Source organism: Melampsora larici-populina (genome assembly GCF_000204055.1).
Source record: "Melampsora larici-populina 98AG31 unplaced genomic scaffold MELLAscaffold_18, whole genome shotgun sequence".
Lineage (NCBI taxonomy): Eukaryota > Fungi > Basidiomycota > Pucciniomycetes > Pucciniales > Melampsoraceae > Melampsora > Melampsora laricis-populina.
The window spans coordinates 739,581-760,555 of NW_006768782.1; the positions used below are offsets into that span (position 1 = coordinate 739,581).

A 20,975-nucleotide genomic window follows, 5' to 3' on the forward strand; every position below is an offset into this window, starting at 1 on the left:
TCTTTTTCAACTTCCTATTACAAATTCCATTCCTCTTTTCGACCCTCACGACCTTTGCTTCTTTTTCCTATAATATTGGTATGTCTATCTTTTCAATTTCTTATCTCATCTCTTGATTGATTGATTTGGTTTGCTTCTCTACTTTAATTCTTATTCACATTCTTCTTTTTTGCTAATTAAACTTCATTTCTTCTTGACCCTTTTTTTTTCTTCTTCTTTTCTTTAATCAACTTTAATAGCTTCATTTCAATTTGTCGTTCTATTCCATTATTGATTTTATTGTGGGTTTTCTTTTTTGGGCATTTAATCGCGCATACATCCACCTCCTTGAACCCTCTTGACCCCTTTTTTTCTTTCAATTTTACTTGACCTCTGTTGAATGATTTATTGACCAAAGTCTCTGCTTTTTTTTAATTTTTTCCAGTTCTTCACTCAGTTTGATCGTCTATCATCAACATATCGAAATCTTTGAATCCATCTTTCATCATCATCCTTGATTCAATCATCAATCGTCAAATCATTCAGACCTCAAACCTGGACGAAAGTATGGCCATCGATCTTGCCAGTCAAATTCCACAAGCCAACGACCCCGGTCTTGATACCATAGAACAGTTAAAGGTTCAAGCTAAAATTCAAATGGACCGTACTACCGCGGAACTCGATCATTCGAGTCAAAGCCCTGCTTTGGATACGCCTAGCATACATCCTGTCGATCACTCTCTGAATTCAGTCAACGTTGCAAATGATTCACAACCATCAACCAGCGCTCCAGTGTTAAATGAAGTGCTCGATCAAACCAAGGCAGTAACAGATACCAGTTTGTGTTTTCCTATCTCATTCAATCTTATCGATCTTGATCGACAGCTGATTCTGTCTCGATCGTACTTTGTAGCCTCTGATGCGCCAGCTCTACCTAGATCTTTACCACCTCCACACATTGCCAAGAACACTCCCTGTCGTTTCTTTGCTATCGGATCCTGCAAATATGGCGATGCATGCGCATTTTCTCATGACCCATCTTCTGTGGCTCAGTTACCTGCAAGCTTGAATGGTACTAACCCGATCGACTCTTCAACATATCCTGAATTGTCACCATCTGGTTTTTTTCGACCTCATCCAGCTCAAAGCTACGAGGAAGCCGCAGTACACCGGTACTATGGATATTGCGATTCCGGTCCTATGCCTTCCAACAATCAACCTATCTTTAATGCACCGATTCCTCCACCCAACAGTTTGGCCTCAGCTACGACCACGACAGGATTGTCAGCTACTGACCCTCAAGGTTTCCATTCTCAATCTGCTCCCTTACCAGCGGATCATGAAAACTATCATCCTTCTGGCCCTCCATCTTTTGGAATGCCTTACGGATTTTCGCCTGGTAACCCACCACCTATGGATTACGCGCCTGGAACTCCGGTAAATGCCCATTCCAATGCCTACTACTCCTTCCCTGGTTCTATCCCACCTCAGGGCGTCTATGGACCCATGCCTCCACATGGTCCTTCAGGCTATTACGAAGCACCTCCAATGGGTGATGTACCTTTCAATGGTTACCCGATCCCCCATCCGGTTCCGGTAGTTCCCGAGAACTCCTCCGGCCCAGCACCACTCCCTGTCCCCCACTCGCCACAGGATCCAGTATACTATCCTCAACAGAATCCCTTCCCCTTGCCACCTAGCCACGATGGATTGCCATGTCATCCTATGGGTGAGTATATTTCACACTATCTGATGGTATTCAAACGTGACACTGATGGCTTTCGTCCCTTTATGAAAACCTCAAAAGAAAGCAACCAGCCCCCTCTGCGACCCATGGAAGGATACTCCCCATCCACAGGACCTTACCCTTCTCATCCAGCCCCTCACTCTACTAACAACTCCTACATTGCTGGATCTGGACCTCCCTCCGCGCTGACCAATGCCGGTCGTTCAACTGAACCTACTCGTTTGGGCCCGCTCCCTCGATTCCAACGTAACAACGGTAACTTCAGAAGAGGACATGCAGGTCGTGGGGGAGGTAGTCGACCACTTCGCCCCCGTCTCTCTCCTAACACCAATGGTATCAACCCTGGTCCTCATAGATCACAACTGCACGGTCCTGTCCCTCACACCGCCCACCCATGCTCATCCTCATCTGCATCTGGTCCTATTCGAGGTGCCAACAGTTTACCTGTTACGCCTCTCGATGAACGCGGACCAAGAGGACCTTGCTCATTCTTTGCTGAGAATCGATGTCGATTTGGTGATGAGTGTCTCTGGGCTCATGTTATGCCTAATGGTGATGATGCTAAAGAGTACAGATTGAACTATGTCGGACCAAATGCACCTTCCAAAGATGGCGTGTTAGGTAGTGAAGTAGGTTTTGGTGCTAAGATGATACGTAAGGCCGAATGCTTCGATTCTCGTTCCATCCCAGGATACGCATTATGGGAAAAGAAGTACAAAACAGGACCAGCATCGGCCAAGGAGAAGCGTGAAGGTGATGAGCAAGTGGGACGTAATGAAGAAATAGGCATCTCGCCCAATGAATCAAAATCGTCTTCATCCGATTCGATCAGGCAAAAGGTTGATGATATAGTTCAACAACGAAGGGAAGGCAATTTTCCTGGTCATCAGTTTCCTCCACACAAAAACAACAGGGCTTTTCCAGCACCATCTCGACCATCTCATCTCAAATTTGTTACTGCACCGAGCCATCGTACTCAACGAGTCCCTAATGGTGAAGATTTTCCAGCCTTGTTAAGATCCAAAACTTCAACCCCTACTACCAATGAAAAACCAGTTGGACCAGATTGTAAAGTAGAAAGAAGATCAAATGATGATGAAACTAGTTCAAACAGTGGAGCAGGTGGAAGTGAAGTTTCAAATTCGACTAATGCTACTTCAACAAAAGATTCACCTGGATTAAATGTACGCAAAGTACCTGTGATCGGAGGAGCTTCATTCGCTCTGGCCGCTGCTCGAGGTGCTTCCATCAATATCAAACCAACACCACCAAAATCAAAATCGACACCTGTACCTGCTAAAGTTGTGGAGGTGATCTCTACCACTTCGGTTGAAGAAGGGATCAAGTCTCTTGAGATCGATTCTTCTGCTCGAGAACTCTCTGCTTCGGCTTAAACCGATTTCTGGGATGGGTATTTAGGTGAGCTTTTTGTTACGGATCTCGTTATGAATTCACACTGACATTCTTTATTCTCACTCAGCTCACAAGTCCAATTGGTGATAGGCTCCCTCAAGGTCACTGTCCTTGCCTACCCCGATACCCTGACTATGGCTCAGGATTTTTCGATTTCAAGACCGATTTCGCTATGCTATCACTTTTAATCAAAAGAAGCTAAGAACCAAAATAATAGTTAATCACTTTTTGAGGGTTCATGATATATATAAAAATCACTAAAAAATTGAACAGATAATTATGAATAAAGTTTAAATTCAATATGCTTACCTATCTTTTATATGATCTCTCCTTTTTGTGCTCCTGTTTGGTTTTTTTCGTGTTTGTTCCATTGTTTTTTTTTTCAAAAAAATATATATATCCCCTTTCAATCAGATGGTGTTTAGAAATGTGTTTACTTTTTCTTTTCTTTTAAAATCTTTATAATTAGTTTTTACTTCTTCCTTTTGTTAATACCCTTTTTTTCTTTTCATCTTCATTTTAGACTGAGATTCAAATTGTTTGTTTTTCTTCTCTTTCCTTTTTCCTTTTATCCAACAAATTCCTAACAAGAAAAAAAATGTCAGTTTTTTTGTGTGTCCTGGTTGATTTTCTTTTGATCTCTTGCTTTGAATTAGGTATATATATAATTGATGAATAATGATGATCATATATTCATTCAATTTTTTTTTGTTGATCTTTTCTTTCTTTTTGGATTGTTTTTGTTTTTGTTTTGTTTTCTTTTGTTTTTGTTCTTTTGGTGAAATATGTTGATTTTTTTCTTTTTCTGGTTTTGGTCTTGATTTAGAGTTATTTTTCTGTAACTGATTTTTTTTTTGGTTTTGGTTTTTTTTTGAAAAAAAAGAAAAAAAAGTGAGAGTGGTTTGAATGATTTGAGGTTCTGAGAAATGGGGTTTTTGAAACTTTGTTTCGTTTATTTACTTTAATATCATTTTGGGAGGTGATGAGAGGGTATGTTGAGTCAAGATTTGAGTTGAGGTTTGATGTATGTGAATCTTTGATTTACAGAAGAATCTTTGAAGATTTGACTTGACAAAAGGGATGGACCAGCTTGAGTTGACAAAATTGAGTAAGCTTGACCATCATAGGATTTCAGAAATCAACAAGACTTCAAAATCCATTGATGAAACCTTTTCAAGAAATATGGCTCCTGCTCCAAACTGAGTGACTTGCATTTCTTTACATATGAGCAAAAATGCTAGTAGAAGCCTTAGTCAGTATGTAACACATCAGGGTGTTGCACACTGAGTGAGATTCAACTATGTACATTAGGGGTACACAAACTTGAACACCTGACCTAAAAACCCATGGACAAAACCCATGACAACCTGATTGTTTTTTGGGTTTTGTCCATGGGTATTCCGCTTTCCCGTTGGACAAAACCCAAAAAACAATTGGGCTGTCATGGGTTTTGTCCATGGGTTTTTAGTTGGGGTTTTCAGGTTGGTGTACCCCTATGGTCTTCATAAAGAGATTGGAAACCTGAGGGTATGATCATATGATACTTGATTTGATTTAACTCATCTTAAAAGTTATGATTTCAGATTTTATATCTGTGGGACCTACTGCAGATCCAAACTTGACTATGTCCCAATGCTGGACTTAACCACCTACTCTGGCCAGGGACTTGAACCTAGAGTTGGTTTTTTGGTGTCAGATCTGTTGGGGCTTTTCACCAAAAACTGGTGGCCTTATAAAATGTTTTTTGTGTAATTTTAGCTTGCCTTCACAGGTGTAAGTCCCTTGCTGGAGTTGGTGGTTAGGTCCAGTCTTGGGACTTAGTTAAGTTTGGGACATACACTCTGATCTTTCTCATACTTGTCTTAAACCATACTCTAACCAAACCTATACTTTTTTCCTTGTATAATTTTGCCTTTTGGCCCAGAGTTGGCTGTTCATAAATGGTATGGGAAAGAACAGAGTTGACTGTATTGTTCCAAAAAACATGTTTGCTTATATCACCCATTCTCATTTGATCAGAGTATTGGACTGAAAACAACCCAAACCAAACTTTGTATAAGATCAAAGAGAAAGAAAAACTTCTGATGAATCTGATAACAAGAGTGTGAAGGATACAGTTGGACAAAGAAAAACAAATCTAAGACTGCAGAAAGGTTCAGGGTATAAGAGAAACACAAAAAGACAAAAAGAGAAAATGTAATGTAATGATGGCACCTGATTAAATAATTAGGGGATACAAAGTTAAATCAATGTAATGAAAATGTATTCAATACAAATGCCTACAAATTTTGAAGCAGTCAACTCACAGACAACAGAAATAGAAATCTGGCACAGATTTAATACAGAATTGGTTATTTTGTTTCATAAATTGTTATATCCAGTAGGAGACAGTTATATTTCCCTAGCGTTTCCATGAAAGCACCTGAAAAGATATTGAATATGTTGGGTTATTTCTGTAGTACACAAGTTTCTTGTACCTGTTTCAATTGGGTTAGACAAAGTTGAAAACTGAGAATCTCAAGCTACTTCATGTAGCATCGGTGTCAGTAGTTTCTTGTCGAAACTGACCATAATACTGTATCTTGATGGAGTTTAATTTAGTTTGAAACTTGGTTTCAATTTGTAGCAAGAGATGTCGACTGACTTGAGATTCTTAGTTTGACAACTTTGAGTACCACAAACACTACATCAATCATTATTGAAAGTAAACCTCGATAAACCTCAATATTTCTCTATCTTTGGAAGAATCAAGAGTCATAATGTCCAAGAACCCCTCAAGACCTCATCTTTCTTCTCCTTTGAACTTGATTATCTTTCTCATGATGATCTTGATTCCAGTCACATACCAAAACATAATTACTGGGACAAAGGATGCAGCATCTGAAGTCTCAAGGACAGACTATGAGGATTTTTGGTCATCAATGGACTCCATCCTAACACCAATCTTGCCAGAGATCTCGCACTATGTGTCACAATGGTCAGAGCTCCCCTCAAATGATAATTACCAGGAAGGACTCAGAATTGGAAAACAAAAGGAAATTGCAAATCACCCAGAAATTCAAAGCCTAGATGATGATCATGCTGAAGATTTTTTACAAGATTTGGAAACTTATCACAAGGAAATGATAGAGTCACCAGTCAAGGCTACAAGTCATTCTGAAAACATGGTTGACAAACATTCAGGGGTGGCTTTCAACACAGAAAAGTCAAGTAATGTTGTTCCAAAGAGAAAATCAATGTGTTCATCCAGTCATTTGAAATATAGTTGGAATAAAAAAGCATCATCTGAAGGCTCTATCTTGGAACCTGATCATTCATCCTCTCAAGAGCTCCATAGAGATAATGTAAATACTTATCAGAAGGAAAACCCCTCAAATAGCCTATCAGCACAAGGTTTAGAGTCAACTTATGAACAATCTGAACACACATCAGAGTGTGTACACATGGATATATCACAGCCAAATAAAGAGATGTCAAATCATGTGATAGAGAATGTTGAGAGTTCTAGTGACCTAAGAATGAGTGATGATGTACAACAAGGAACAAAAATAATGGACAGTCCCATCATCTCAATCCCTGATTTTTTCTCTCATGAACCAGATAGAAAGCTTGCATATATTTCAAAAGATCGTGTTCTTAAACTGCAGAGTAAGATTATATGTAATCTACAAGATGGAATGGATAAATTGGTAGTGAAAGAAGCAAAAAATGTTTGGAATGAGCAACTTCTCCTCCCTTTTGTTTATCATGTGATTTCACATGGTCCGCATTCTCAGATATCAAAAAAGGCAATGAGACTGGCTGCCATCATTTTTGCAGATTACCATCAAAAGTTTATGTTACCTCATGATGAAAAGATACATCATCAGAATCTTGCCAGCTTTTTGGCTTGGACTACAGATATATTCTATCAAATTACAAATCCCAGACTCACCATGACTTCATCAACAGAAAAAGAGGAAGAAGATGCAAAAGTTCTTGGTCAAACAAATTATCTGCATCCAGTGGCACGTGCATTGCGTGTAGTGCATGGAAAACCAAACTGTGACCGTGCAATATTTTCTGCAAAGTCCAGTCACAGTAAACGTTTCACCAGTGGCTTCATTGAGGAATGGGAGAAAGACATGCAGAAACAGAAAGATCCAAGCCATGTCACATTGGTAGGTAGTCTTTGGAAAGACTGGAACAGTAAAGCAGAAGAGATATGGAAGAAAGGGAAAAGAGGATTCATAGCTAAACCAAAAAACAATGGACATGATAAAGGATATATACACACTTCTGAGCCAATCATGTCAAGCAATATTTCAAAACATGATGAGGATATCCGAGATGAAATTCCAGACACAATATACAAATTAAGCCTTGGGTTTTCATATTTGATGACCTCATTCATACTAGAATATGCATCAATATGGAATGTGAGTAAAGAAGATTCTACCTGCAAGATCCTGTATGCATTTCTAAATCAAAAAAGAAACAGCAGGGGATCAAAGACTTTTTGGAATAGTCTATCAAGGAATAGGAAAACAAAAGTGAAAAACAGTAAAAGATTACGGATCTTCAGACAGAACTACAAAAAGCAAAAGTTGGAGAAATAGTCTAGCCTGACTTCAGTAAATAACATTATGAGCTAAATACCCAAAGATTCATTTGAGTACAATCATGTGTATCTTAGCAAAACAGAATTGTTTAGACAGGCTCCTTTCTATAACCTGTTGTAAATTCATTGGCAGGAACAAGATCACTGTGTACCTTGGAAACAATCCAAATTGGAAGAAGACAAATACTTTCCTCTCATGTCTTGAAGGCTGATTTTTTTTTCTAAAATTTGTGGCTTATCAAATATCATTTCAATCCATGTTCTGTGCCAGCCAAGTGATGTAATAAATTTGGCTTATTGGTACAAATCTATCTTCATATATGGGCCAATATTAACTTTTGTCAACTGTTTACATTTTGATATTGCATCTTTTTATCATGTATCAGATTGACATTGAGTCAGGAGTAAATTATATGGAATAATCTTGCAAACTGTGCTTTTGTGTTTTGATTTGGCTTGATTGATATGAATATTGTGAAATCAACTTGAATTAAAGAGACCTGTTGAGCATATAGTCAATACAAACAAGCCACAGTCTCAAGAATATCCAATGATATTCATTGTATCAGCATCATTTTTCTCTTCTTCAAGAAATCTTATAGCATTTGTATGTGTTCTCTTCAATTTATCCAGAGATGACCAATACCATCTGTGGAAGCCACAATGAATTAATCAAGATAGGTTTAATAATACATTGTCTGGTCATCATATTTTCTGATTCCTGAGCCATTTATTTAAAAGGAATAAACCAAATCAAAGTTGATGACCATACAACACATTCTTCTGTCTAAACAAATTAATTGTATTTTTGGAGCTCAGCCTAAAACTGTTGTAAGTGTAGCCACAGCTGCTCAATTGTAAGGAAGAATACTTTAGTACTACTGATTTGATTACAAAAACCCAACATCTTCAATGTACATTGTTAGGGTGAAAGAAAGGAATCAGATAGAGAAGAATAAAGAGAGTTGATATTGAGTAGACATTGAAACTATGTAGTCAAAACTTGTTTGTCATAATGGGTCTTGATAAAGACTTGGAAATATTTATTGTTCATTTATGTGCCTCAATTTCTTGTGCCCCTCATTTGGATAGATTTGCATATCTTTTCATATCATTAAAAATACCTGAAACAACCAGCAAGTATGAAAAACAACAGGGTGGTTCCCACTGCCAAATTGGCTAGTAAAATCTGACTACAATTCTTGCTTAGTATCTTGGGGAAGTGGAGATATGATAGGATTTTCTTGAAATTCACTATTCTTGAATCATTTTCAGTTCATTCATTCAAATTTTCTAAAATGATTTTTTAAAGACTTGATCAGTTTTTATAAGATCCTTGGACCTTGGGTTTTCAAAGTTGATTTTCCTGCACCATTATTGTTTTTCAAGACCACAAGGTGCATGCATTACATATAATTTTTGCGGAAAGTTGAAAGCCCTGCCTGGATATATACAAGTAAGAATTCCAGGCAACCTACATTTGAGGCCAAAAAAGGGGTGGCTACCATTGGCCAATGGAAGGTTAAAAGCTGAGTCACACTACACTCCCATAAAACAGGGATGTATCAGCAATGCTCAGAGATGAATCCAAAAGCAAAATGCTGACAAAAATGAGGCTAAGAAAAGTTATGAATGGATAAAATACAAAGGCGGGTCTCCAATTTCAATTGGCTCTCAGAATGTCAGAGTTGGACAAGACCCGGACAACTAACCCTCCAAACAATTCAAGCAGTAGGATCTGAAAGTCAATAACAAGGAAATTATACATAATTGATTTGACAGTTACTGTCACTAGCCTCACATTGATCCTGGTCACAGCAAATGTGAGCAATTCCACACCTCTGCCATTATTTTGATGTGAGTTTTGGGTACAGTTTGAACCACTGTCTATGGGGCGGAGTATGAGCAGGCAAGGATAGTATACAAGGAATATAAGGACTTAACCCTTATTCTCTCAGCCCATGAGGAGTTTGAGTTTCCAATACAGGAAAAGATTCCAGCTTCTGAGTACGTGTTTCCTACCTCATAGCTCATAGTATCCATTTGATATATATTTCACTTTCCAACATATGCCCACCTACCCAGGGTCTGACAACACCCGTACTCAGCATTTGGTGTGAATCCCCCCTCAAGCCTCTCTTGAATCTGCTAGATCATCAAAGGGCTATGGATCCCTGAGGTTTAGATGGAGCCCCAAGAGAGGCCCAGGGCCCCCCAAACCACTTGTCCCTCCTCTTAGACTAACAGTTTACGCCTAGAGGGACAACAGGTGGCTGGATTTGAATGTAGAAGTACAACACTGTAGTCCCAAACCATGTAGAGCTACAAGATCCAAATGCACATACTCACAGGTGGAGTAGATTGTGGTTGATTTTGGGATTTGAAAGTGGAATCTGATTGGGAATTGCTTGACAAGAATGTTTCATGAGCACAGTAATTAACTCTGAAGTTTAAGTTTGTGTTCTCCATTACTCAATCATATATTCAGATTTTAGATTTCAAATAAGCAAGTCTTTGTTGGCAACCAGAGATTGAATTATTAAAAAAACTTCTAACTTGTCACACTTAATTTCCATTTAAACATAATTGGAAACTGATACTAGATTGGTGATTTTGTTTCATTCAGGGTGGTATGGGTTGTAGGAGAAGTTTAGAGTTTTGCAGTGATGTGTGACAGGACAGCCACTGAAAAATACATTCACCTGAGCTGCTTCTATCTGCATCAATACTACATCAGCCTCCATTGACAGTAAACCACAATATTTCTTTATATTAGAAAGAATCAAGAGTCTTCATGTCCAAGAAATCAAATTCTCCTCCTCCTTGGAACTTGATTCTCTTTCTCATGATGGTCATGATTCCAGTCACATATCAAAACATGATTACTGGGACAAAGGATGCAGCATCCAAAGTCTCAAGGACAGACTATGAAGAGTTTTGGTCATCTATGGACTCCATCCTGTCACCAATCTTGCCACAGATCTCTCATGATGTGTCCCAATGGTCAGAGTTTCCCTCAAATGATGATTACCAAGGAGGGCCCAAAATTGGAAGCCAAATAAAACCTCCAAATCACCAAGAAATCCAAAGCCAAGGCCTAGATCATGCTGAAGATTTTGGACAGAATTTGGAATCTTATCACAGGGAAATGATAGAGTCACCAATTAAGGCTATAGTTCATTCCAAAAACATGGTTGAAAAACAGGCAGGGGTAGATTTCAACACAGAAAAGTCAAGTAATGATATTCCAAAAAAAAGACCAATTGGTTCATCCAGTAAATTGAGATATATTTGGAATAAAAAAGCATCATCTGACGGCTCTGGTGTGGACCATGATCATTCATACTCTGAAGAGCTCCACAGAGATAATGTAAATCTTTATCAGAAGAAACAACCCTCAAATAGCTTACCAGACCAAGTCTTAGATTCCAATTATCAATCTGAAGACATATTAGAGTGTGTACACAAGGATATACCACAGCTGAATCAAGAGATGTCAAAACATGATAGAGAGAATGTTGAGACATCTAGTGACCTAAAAGTGATTGAAGATGTACAACAAAGAACAAAAATGATGGACAGTCCCATCATCTCAATCCCTGATTTTTTCTCACATGAACCAGATAGAAAGCTTGCATATATTTCAAAAGATTGTGTTCTTAAACTGCAGAGTAAGATTATATATAATCTACAAGATGGAATGGATACATTGGTAGTGAAGGAAGCAACAAATATTTGGAATGAGCAACTTCTCCTCCCTTTTGTTTATCATGTGATTTCACATGATCCTCAATCTCAGGTATCAAAAAAGGCAATGAAACTGGCTGCCATCATTTTTGCAGGTTACCATCAAAAGTTTATGTTACCTCATGAAAGGATACATCCTCAGAATCTTGCCAGTTTTTTGGCTTGGACTACAGATATATTCCATCAAATTACAAATCCCAAGCTCAACTTGACTTCATCAAAAGGAAGAGAGGAAGAAGAGTCAAAAGTCCTTGGTCAAGGAAATTATCTGCATCCAGTGGCACATGCATTGCGTGTAGTGCATGGAAAACCACACTCTGACCGCACAATATTTTCTGCAAAGGCCCGTTACAGTAATCGTTTCACCAGTGGCTTCATTGGGGAATGGGAGAAAGACATGCAGAAACAGAAATATCAAAGTCAAATCACATGGGTAGGTAGTTTTTGGAAAGACTGGAACAGTAAAGCAGAAGAGATATGGAAGAAAGGTAAAAGAGGATATATAGCTAAATCAAAAACCAATGGACATGATAAAGACTATGCACACACTTCTGAGCCAATCATGTCAAGCAATATTTCAAAAGATGATGAGGATATCCAAGATGAAAGCCCAGATACAATATGCAGATTGAGCCTTGGGTTTTCATATTTGATGAGGTCATTCATACCAGAATATTCATCAATATGGGATGTGAGTGAAGACGATTCTACCTGCAAGATCCTGTATACATTTCTAAATCACAAAAGAAATGATAGCCAATCAAAGTTTTTTTGGTATATGCTCTTGAAGTGGAGAAAGAGAAAAGTTCAAATCAGTAAAAGCTCACTGAGATCTAGACACAAAAGCAAAAGACAAGATTTGGATAAATAGTCTAATCCAATTGCAGTGAGTAACATTATCATCTATTATAAGTGTTTGAAGATAAAAAAAATCATAGCCATGCAATCGAGTGTCTCTTTCCAAAGAAGGAAAACACTACACAGACTCATTTGTATATTCACCTGGTGTAAATTTTCAATCATGAAGAAAATTCACTGCACACCTTAGAAATGATTAAAAGTAGAAGACTTTATTCTGGTGTGTTGAAGGCTGGTGGGGATAAGAATCTGATTTGGGATTTGTGCCATATGGACTGCCATTGAGAACTATCTTCTGTTCACAGCAAGAGATGTTACAACCCCAGCTACTAAAAATCCACCTTCATATTTTGGCCAATACATGAATGATTGAGACAACAAACTGTTGTCCAATATTCCCATTTTGATGTTGCATATTGTCATCAGATATCACATTTATATGTATTGATCTGAAAGTTGGCTCCATGGAATACCAAGGGGTTTCAAGTCAGGATATTTTTGTGAAAATTCTCATGAAACAGAGAAGTTTTTAAAATTTATGTGAAATTTTACGGTCTTGAACAACTTGTTGTACTGCAAAATACCGTAAAACTTTGGACTTGAAACCCCCTAATTTTCCAAAACATTTTTATATGTTTTGATTTGGTTTGTCAAGAAATGTGACTTGTTAAAGCGGTCTCAACACAATCCTGACAATTACACAAGTCTGAAACTAAATTGCTACAAAGATACAAACTGAGAGCATTCACAGTGGCGACCCCCAAATTGGGGCTACTGCCAAATAGAGCAATAGGGCCCCAGATTTTTGCTGCCGTGGCGGGCCTTATTGCTAAATATATTTGGGGCTGACTCCAAATTTTGACCCTTGGTTGTCAAATTTGACAACAATAGCGGCAAGCCCCAAATTGCCACACTCGCCAAACCCCATACTTCACATGTGTAAACACACCTATAATACGCCTCAGAGTATGTGTAACCCATACTCTTCACCAATTTGGAGCCCGCACCACTGCATCCCGAGTGGTTTAGTGCCCCACTAAAATTGGGTTTGGTCAATTTGGGGCCTTGATTTGGGGCCCAACCATTGTGAGTTGGAACATGTTTCAACTTAAGGGAATAGGTAAAGTGGCTTAGTAGTGATAGTGAAATATGACAGACTTCCTCGTGTTTTCATTCCATCATCTTTTTCAAAATTTGTATGATGTATGGTGAAGAGCTTATTGTAATGGTTTTCAAGTTAATTGTTGTTAAATTTCATTTCACGCTTTTTACAACTTACTCTTTCCTCATTACTCTTTTTGTCTTTATTGGGTTCATCCATCATCTTCATCAACAAAAACCTCTTATACTTTATCTCAAGTTTAGTCTAGATTTTTGCCACCCACCATCCCACCCTTAGTGTGTTGTAGAGTGATATTATATTTTTTGTAGTGTTTAATCCACCCCTCGGGTCTCTGGTTTAGTCCTCACACTGCAATTCTGCTCAGGCCCTCCGGGGTCGTCCAGCGTTTAGCAGTAAAAAACCCTCGTCTGATTTCTAAGATCCTACGATTGCCCAAACCTCTTCCCTGTGGATGCTCTAAAGAATAAAAATCACATGATACCATAACATAACCCGGAAACTGGATTAACTGTACTAACTAGCTTAATGAAAATATGCCCACTATAAAAAACCTAGAAGACATGAGGATGAAGAATAAAAATGTGACCAATGCCTAATCTTTATGAAATAAACCTAAAGCTAAGAATACTAATACTACCACTCGTATAGGGAGATGGGAAGGTGGGGCGAAATATCCTGATTTAAAGTAAATGAAAAGGATTAAAAAACGTGAGTTGAAGATGGATAGACTTTCGACGAAGGTGGATGCTGTGGGAAAGTTGAGAACAAAAGTGATCAACAACTATGATGTCATAGGGGAAAAAACCGACCCGTCACTTACGGGTTCACATGTAATTGTACGATTCCGACTTTCCCATTCCACAATATCGATCCATTCCGAGATGACCAATGCTCCAATGTCCATATGTGGGAGTCTTGAAAGCAGAATGAAGGTATGTACATACATAGTTTTAATAATTCATTATATCGTGATCAAATTTTTCAAGTCCCGGGCCACTTTATATGGAAGGAATTAACCGACCAAATTTGATTTTCACGCGACACGTTCTTCTGTCCCAATGAACTTATTGCTTCACTTTAGCTCTCAAGGTAAGCAAGGATAACGCAAAAGCCATATATGCTTTGCCTTACATTATATGACGTGAACCCACATAGAGAGCTAGTGGAAGACAAAATCGAATCCAATAGCTGATGTGAAAGACCTTTGGAGTCGTTTCCCCATCGACTATCAAACCAACAAGGACGCCAAGGATAAAATTGAAAGTCATCATCAAACGTTGCAACAATAATCAGTTCACCTTGATCTGCATCGTGCAGACAGCTAATCGAAACTCTGAGCGTAATCTTGAGCCGTGCCCTCCGCATCGGTCCATCAAAGAAAGCCACTACACCTTACGGACGGAAACTCAAATGTCAATGGACATGGTATGAAAAACGTAGTTCACATACAGACGCAGAAAAGTTGGGGTCTGTTAGGGTGCTTGATTGCCTGGGTGAATATGTAGATTGTGTAATCTTCTTGGCCGTCCGTGCCAACAGGTATCAATGATAGAATTAGGGTGCAAACTGGTTCAAAGGAAATATATTTATACAGGCGGCTCTCAAAGCGTTTTCCTCAACATCAACTTGAATCTTTGTGAGAAAGATCTATCATACTTTTCGAAGGTGTCTGTAGGAATTCTTCAATTTTCATTTGGGTTCTACACCTTGCTGGTTTTTTGTCACGTTGTACTTCTCTGGGTTGATAAGATTGTTTCAACCAAATATTGAATTGGCAATGAACAGAACAGTTATGAGCTCTGTCGACAAAGATTTTTCGCATAGAAAATTTATTTGGGCGTCTTTACAAAAATGTTGAGACCGAAAGATGATATGATTGATGGGTCACGCATGCATAAAGTTACAACCAAAAAAGCTACTGGTGCTCAGCATCAAGGGTGATAACTTGATAAGTGATGTGACGACCCTTGGAGCCGCGCGCAATAAAATTTACAAACAAAAAGATGCCAAGGAAAGCTTGCACCCACCCGCCGCGTTCACCGTAGAGAGGATTCCGCAGCGAGCGAAACGGAACTCCGAGCGAAATCCTGAAGCAGGAGTTCCGAATCGGTCCAGCACAGAAGATGAACCTAGTGACTCGAAGCGCCAATGGTGTGAAATACATACTCATCTTCCATGAGGTGGAAAAGTTAGGGTCCTAGTCTTTCTTCTTGAATGTCGAGACTCGAGATAGGCATTTTACAGGGTGGAAATCGTGGCGCCTGTCCGTCGCCGACCGGGACCGCTGAACAGAACCAGGGTACAAAGCCAATATACGGCGGCCCTCAAAGACCTTGATGTAAAATTGCCTCCAGAGTTCGACGAAAGAAAACGAGTAAGCTTTGTGTTGAAGTTGAAGTTGACTGTGTAAACGGTTTACAATGCCTTTTCTTTGAGTTTCACGCCGTTCTCCTTTGGTGTCGCAAGATATATTTGTTCAGATGCAACCGTTTTCACAGGTTTGCACATCATGGTTCGATATGAAGGCCACGCCAAGAGTCATCGCCAAGGCTGCCGAAGTTCACTTCATCGACAAAATTTTGTTATAGTTTTTGTTACCTTGAACTTAGCAAAGCCCCACGCTGTCGCCTCGCGACCTGCTGAGTTGATCGTTACCTGTGCACCTTGAGAATGCGATCCTCGTTGACATGTTTAAAGGCTCCAACGAAAGGATCCTCCCGTGTTCCTCATTCCTTGTCCTGGTTGTGAATTTTAGCTTTCCTAAACATTTCCAAAGATATTTGCAATCTCATATTTTCTTCTACATTGACAATGCACACAAATGTATGGTCTATTCTCAAGTAAATTCGCCGCACTTTCTCTTTTTGCTATTCCTCCTCTCTTTAAAATCCTGTTGCATTTTTCTGATTCTATCTTTATATTTTGCTTTAACAGAACGGTAGTAGGAAGTATCGCACAGGTCAGTAATTGACAAAGGTTCTTGTGCATGTCTTTTCTTGGATTTTTGTCTGATTCGGATAGACTGTTTGGCTTGAATGTACAGGTATCCTTCTTGTCCGTAAGTTTGTCAAACTCTACGATCCGTGAACCTTGCTTTGTTTTACCGCGCTCTCGGGTTGAACTGGATTGTTCGGCGGATCGGCACATGAAAATTGACAGATCGCAGGTTACATCTTGGCTCGCAAGAAGATTATCACTCCAAAATGCAGAACAAGTTTCAACGAAGCCAACAAGTGCGTTACTCATTCATCCATTCATAGAAGCTTTTGAAACTTAATGTTATACCGTCCATGTCATCCTCAGCGTTTTCTTTACTCCCGCTTTCATCTTCACGAAAATAGCTTTTCAGCTGAAAGCCTCTCAGATCGTAGAGCTTTATGTAGTCATCATAAGCTTTGCAGTAGTTACCATTGTGTCCGCTGCTTTAGCTTACTTGCTAGGCCTACTCCTACGTCTCAGTCCATCCGATCGAAGGTTCACAATGGCTGTTGCTATGTTTATGAATTCGAACTCATTACCCATAGCTCTAACAATGAGCCTACTAGACAACTCCGGTCCAAAAAATATATTTCAGTGGAGCGAAGATGATACGAAATTGCAGGTGCGATTTTCAATCATTTTGTCGAAACCGAGCTTTTGGGGTATCGACCTTTTGACATCGTTTAATGATTTCTAGCAATCCGCGAGGTCTACAGCGTACCTCGTACTTTATAGTACACTCGGTTTAGTTCTCCGATGGAGTTATGGTGTCCGTCTTCTTTCAGCTCCAAAACCAGAAGACGAGCAAGATAAAGCTCAAAAGCAGAACAAACGGAAGTTTTGGAGTTCTAAGAAAGAAATTCCTTCAACTCCAACAGCAGACGAAACACACGATAAACACCCATCCGAACATGCTGACGAGTCTCCTCGAGTAGAAGACTGTCCTGATCTGATGATGATACAACATGGAGAGGGTAGGATTAAGCCCACACTTTGGAAAAGGGTATTGACAAGGCTTCACAATTTTCTCAAAGCTTTGCATCGGTTCATGAACCCCACCTTGTAAGTTTCTCCACTCAGCTCGGTGAGAGAAAAAGTATAAACCACAAGGAACCTAAGACATCTTTTATGGTCGTAATACGTAGGTATGCATCCATCGCTGCATTTCTCGTAGTAATCATTCCAAAAGTGCAGGGTTTTATCAGGAGCATAAAGCCTCTTGAAGGGTATGCTGATTCCCTTTTCAACTCCTCTGCTGATTCATCACGGTCTAATGTATGCATTTCGCACGTCCATATCAATCATCTTAGTGGCTTGCAGTTTGCAGCAGACGTCTCAGTGCCTCTAACAATGGTAGTTTTGGGTTAGTCTAATCTTCTATGTAATCAGGGGAGAAAATACAAGAGTTCTGCTAATACATTATTCTAGGCGCCTACTTTCACAACCCTAAGCCCGAGTCATCACAGACTCCAGGCGAATCTGATGAATCAGATGAACAAATAGAATCAGAGAAGAAAGTCGTCAAGGGGCGTTGGAACAAGATCATTCAAGGATTAGGACCACCTGCTGAACGTGATACGATGCTCGTAGGAATCTCAGCTCGGCATTTCTTAACTCCTCTGATAGTAGTACCGATTCTTTATGCAGTCACTGCTGCTCTTTCATATCCCTCAGATAGCTCAGCTACCTACCCAGATCCAATCAATGATCCTTGTTTCTTACTAGTGATGTTATTATTAGTTGGATCGCCACCTGCTATAACATTAGTTCAAATGACTAATTCAAATAAATTTCCAATCGGTTCATTATCTTATCAACATCAAAAAGAATTTAGTCTTAGATTCCAAAGATTGATTTCTAAAACTCTTTTGATTGCTTATGTATTTATAACTCCCTTCACTATCATTATCTTAGTCTTTGTAGCTATAATTATTCTTCAAAAACGTTCAATCAATTAGGTTTTTCTTTCTTTCTAAACAAGGTATCATTTTTCATTTTTCATATATATTGTACATAGATCCTTTTCAAAAGGATTAGTTTATTTAACAGATAAATCTGTTTGAATCACTGGTGCTTCACGGGTTATAGATACGATACATAGATGCAATGATTATTCTTCATAGGGAAAAAAAGAACTTTACACATCAAATATCTTATAAACAATATTCCAAGCTTGGAATCTCAGCCCACCAGAATCCGATTCCTACTGTCTTGAATTTACATCTTGTACAACAAGTCAAGCTTAACCCCCCAAAAAACTTATCACGAATTTGCTCGATTTTTGCGGTTTGTTTGAGCTTTGTAACAGATAGAGTTGTACAGCACTTCATTCACTTTATCAAATATCCTTCTCTTCATTTTTTCTCAGAAAAGAAAGTCAAATCTATCTAGACAAGCCTATTTCAGTCTGATGTGATGGGTTTTTTTGACGTACACGTCCCCACGCTATATAGGAATTGTAATCATCGGGTTCGGGACAAAGCCTGGCCCTGCCGCTGCAAAAACTTGAATGATTACTTAAACTGTCAGCTTGACTCTAGAAGTGCGAGTAAACTTGCTCTAGAATCAAATGACAAGTACTTACAAAATGTATTTTATCGAGCTTTTAGGAAGAATTCCTATCTGCTGAGAGAAATTAATTTTCAATTCTTTGTAAGTAAAAAAGACTATAAGCGGTATTTATAGCTGTCTATGGTGTGGTATAAAACCCACTGCCAGTGTATCAGAAAGTGCACTCACTTAATGATCTGCCGAGGTGAATACGTAGAACGTAAAATGGTCCTGGGTAACGCTTTAGCGCTGATTTGATAAAACAAGTCTTTATCAAAAGATTTCTAGCCGGGATTGAAGGATCTTTAGTCGAATGGTTACTACCAAGCGATCTTTAACGTCCTAGTTGATGCGGATAGAGAAGATGAACGAAAAGAGGAAAAAGGGAAATAGGTCCGAACAAAAGAACTAGCGCAGAGCGATGAAGAAGTCTAAAGGAGGATTCTTGAAAGCAATACTAGTTTATCTTTTCAACGGAAGGAGGAAAAAGGTTGTGTTTTGATCTTCTTAACAGTAAAAGATAAATGTTCTGGGTTTTAGGATTTTTAAATTTTATCAGAGATGATCTTTCTTTCTTTTAGGAGGAAAGGTTAGCTATTTAAAGAGTTAAGAACTCGTTTGGATGGATATGAAATCTAGTTTGTAATTTTAAGGGTTCCCGTAGTGCGTCATCGAGCATATCTTGGACTAGTCCCTGATGTCGTAACAGGGCTGGTTGAGGGTATGCTTCGATACGCCTGGATTAGTTAATTAATCCCTGCTGGTTGCCTTCTTTGAAGGTAGAGTTCTTTTTACTTGTTTGATCATAAACGAAAAAAGAATTTGGTTTTAATTTGTTCCTTAAGTTCTTTTAACTTATAACTGTTTATGTAAAGTATTTCATTATACTGCACTCTTGAAACTCGAGTGTAAGAGGTGTCTTGTTCATATATTTGTATATATATATATATATGTATTCTTTTAAAATAATATACACTGCCAGCATAGATGCCTCGGGTTGAGAAATCCGAGGCATCATCGGAGGCAAATCCTCGGACAGACCTTGTCCGAGGTTTTCGCCCGAGGTATTTTTTTGCCCTGGAAATAACCTCGGATCAAAACCTCGGGAAGCTTCTGTCCGAGGTTTTGCATCCGAGGATACCTCGGATTACAAAATCCGAGGTAAATATGTTGGCGGTGATAATGGTGATATGTTTGTTAGTCTGTTAGAGTGTTATTTGCGCAGCAAAAACCTCTTCTGGCTGACACTCACCGGGGTCGGAAAAAAGAAAAAGTCTACTTAGAGTTTTTCTTTTCTAGTCTGAATTTTCTGAGGACTACTGAAGCATTTGCTATTTTGTTTTCTTGTAGCCATTCGTCATAATCTGATGTTTTATCTTTATATCTTACTAAGTAGAGTCGAATGTCTTTGCCTGATAGTTTCACTCTTTTATGGTCTAAAACTTTTTGGACAATCTTAGGACCTTCGTTGTCAAATGGTATTATTTCCTCTGACTGTTGTCTGTTTGGGAATTTATCTATATCATTGGATTTAAAGTGTTTTAGTAGCGACACTGGAAAGGTGGGGTGCTTTCGTGCAAATTCTCCCGTGAGTATTACTTCTACCGCGTTTGGTCCATGTAATTTAACAATAGTGAAAGGCCCCACGAAAGAGTCTTTGAGCTTTTTCGGGCCTTGGATATTGTTGAAATTAATTGTAGAGATGAGGACTTTATCTCCTATGATGAATTCTGGTTCTCGGTGAGATTTGTCCCACCGATCTTTGTTATATTTTGCTGATTCTTCTATACAATTTTGTGCGTGTTGTCTTGATCTACACAGCATATCGTGGAAACTGAGGGATGTGGGATGAACTTGAATCGTCTTGTCCATTACCATGTTCTTAGGGGTCCTTGGGTTGTAGCCTCTTTCAATCTCGAAAGGAGTTTTTCCCGTAGTACTGTGTATACTTGTGTTGTATGCTAGTTCTAAAGCAGGAA

The 20,975-nt window shown here is 38.9% G+C and overlaps 3 protein-coding genes across 3 annotated transcripts; all 3 read left to right on the forward strand.

The window, feature by feature from the left end:
- Positions 1–546: 546 nt before the first annotated feature.
- MELLADRAFT_63203 (uncharacterized protein) lies at positions 547–3,120 on the forward strand (the record flags this gene model as incomplete). Its single annotated transcript, XM_007409973.1, has 1 exon — positions 547–3,120. The coding sequence occupies one exon, from the start codon at positions 547–549 to the stop codon at positions 3,118–3,120; it is 2,574 nt and encodes an 857-aa protein (XP_007410035.1).
- An 11,228-nt stretch (positions 3,121–14,348) lies between these two features.
- MELLADRAFT_63204 (uncharacterized protein) lies at positions 14,349–16,055 on the forward strand (the record flags this gene model as incomplete). The annotated part of the gene is made up of 6 exons (XM_007409974.1): positions 14,349–14,399; positions 14,549–14,556; positions 14,785–14,934; positions 15,397–15,618; positions 15,712–15,841; positions 15,966–16,055. The coding sequence occupies 6 exons, from the start codon at positions 14,349–14,351 to the stop codon at positions 16,053–16,055; spliced, it is 651 nt and encodes a 216-aa protein (XP_007410036.1).
- Positions 16,056–16,278: 223 nt separating this feature from the next.
- Positions 16,279–18,404, forward strand: MELLADRAFT_86433 (uncharacterized protein; the record flags this gene model as incomplete). Its single annotated transcript, XM_007409975.1, has 9 exons — positions 16,279–16,307; positions 16,402–16,426; positions 16,489–16,525; positions 16,634–16,700; positions 16,771–17,068; positions 17,144–17,508; positions 17,592–17,672; positions 17,757–17,809; positions 17,875–18,404. The coding sequence occupies 9 exons, from the start codon at positions 16,279–16,281 to the stop codon at positions 18,402–18,404; spliced, it is 1,485 nt and encodes a 494-aa protein (XP_007410037.1).
- Positions 18,405–20,975: the final 2,571 nt, after the last annotated feature.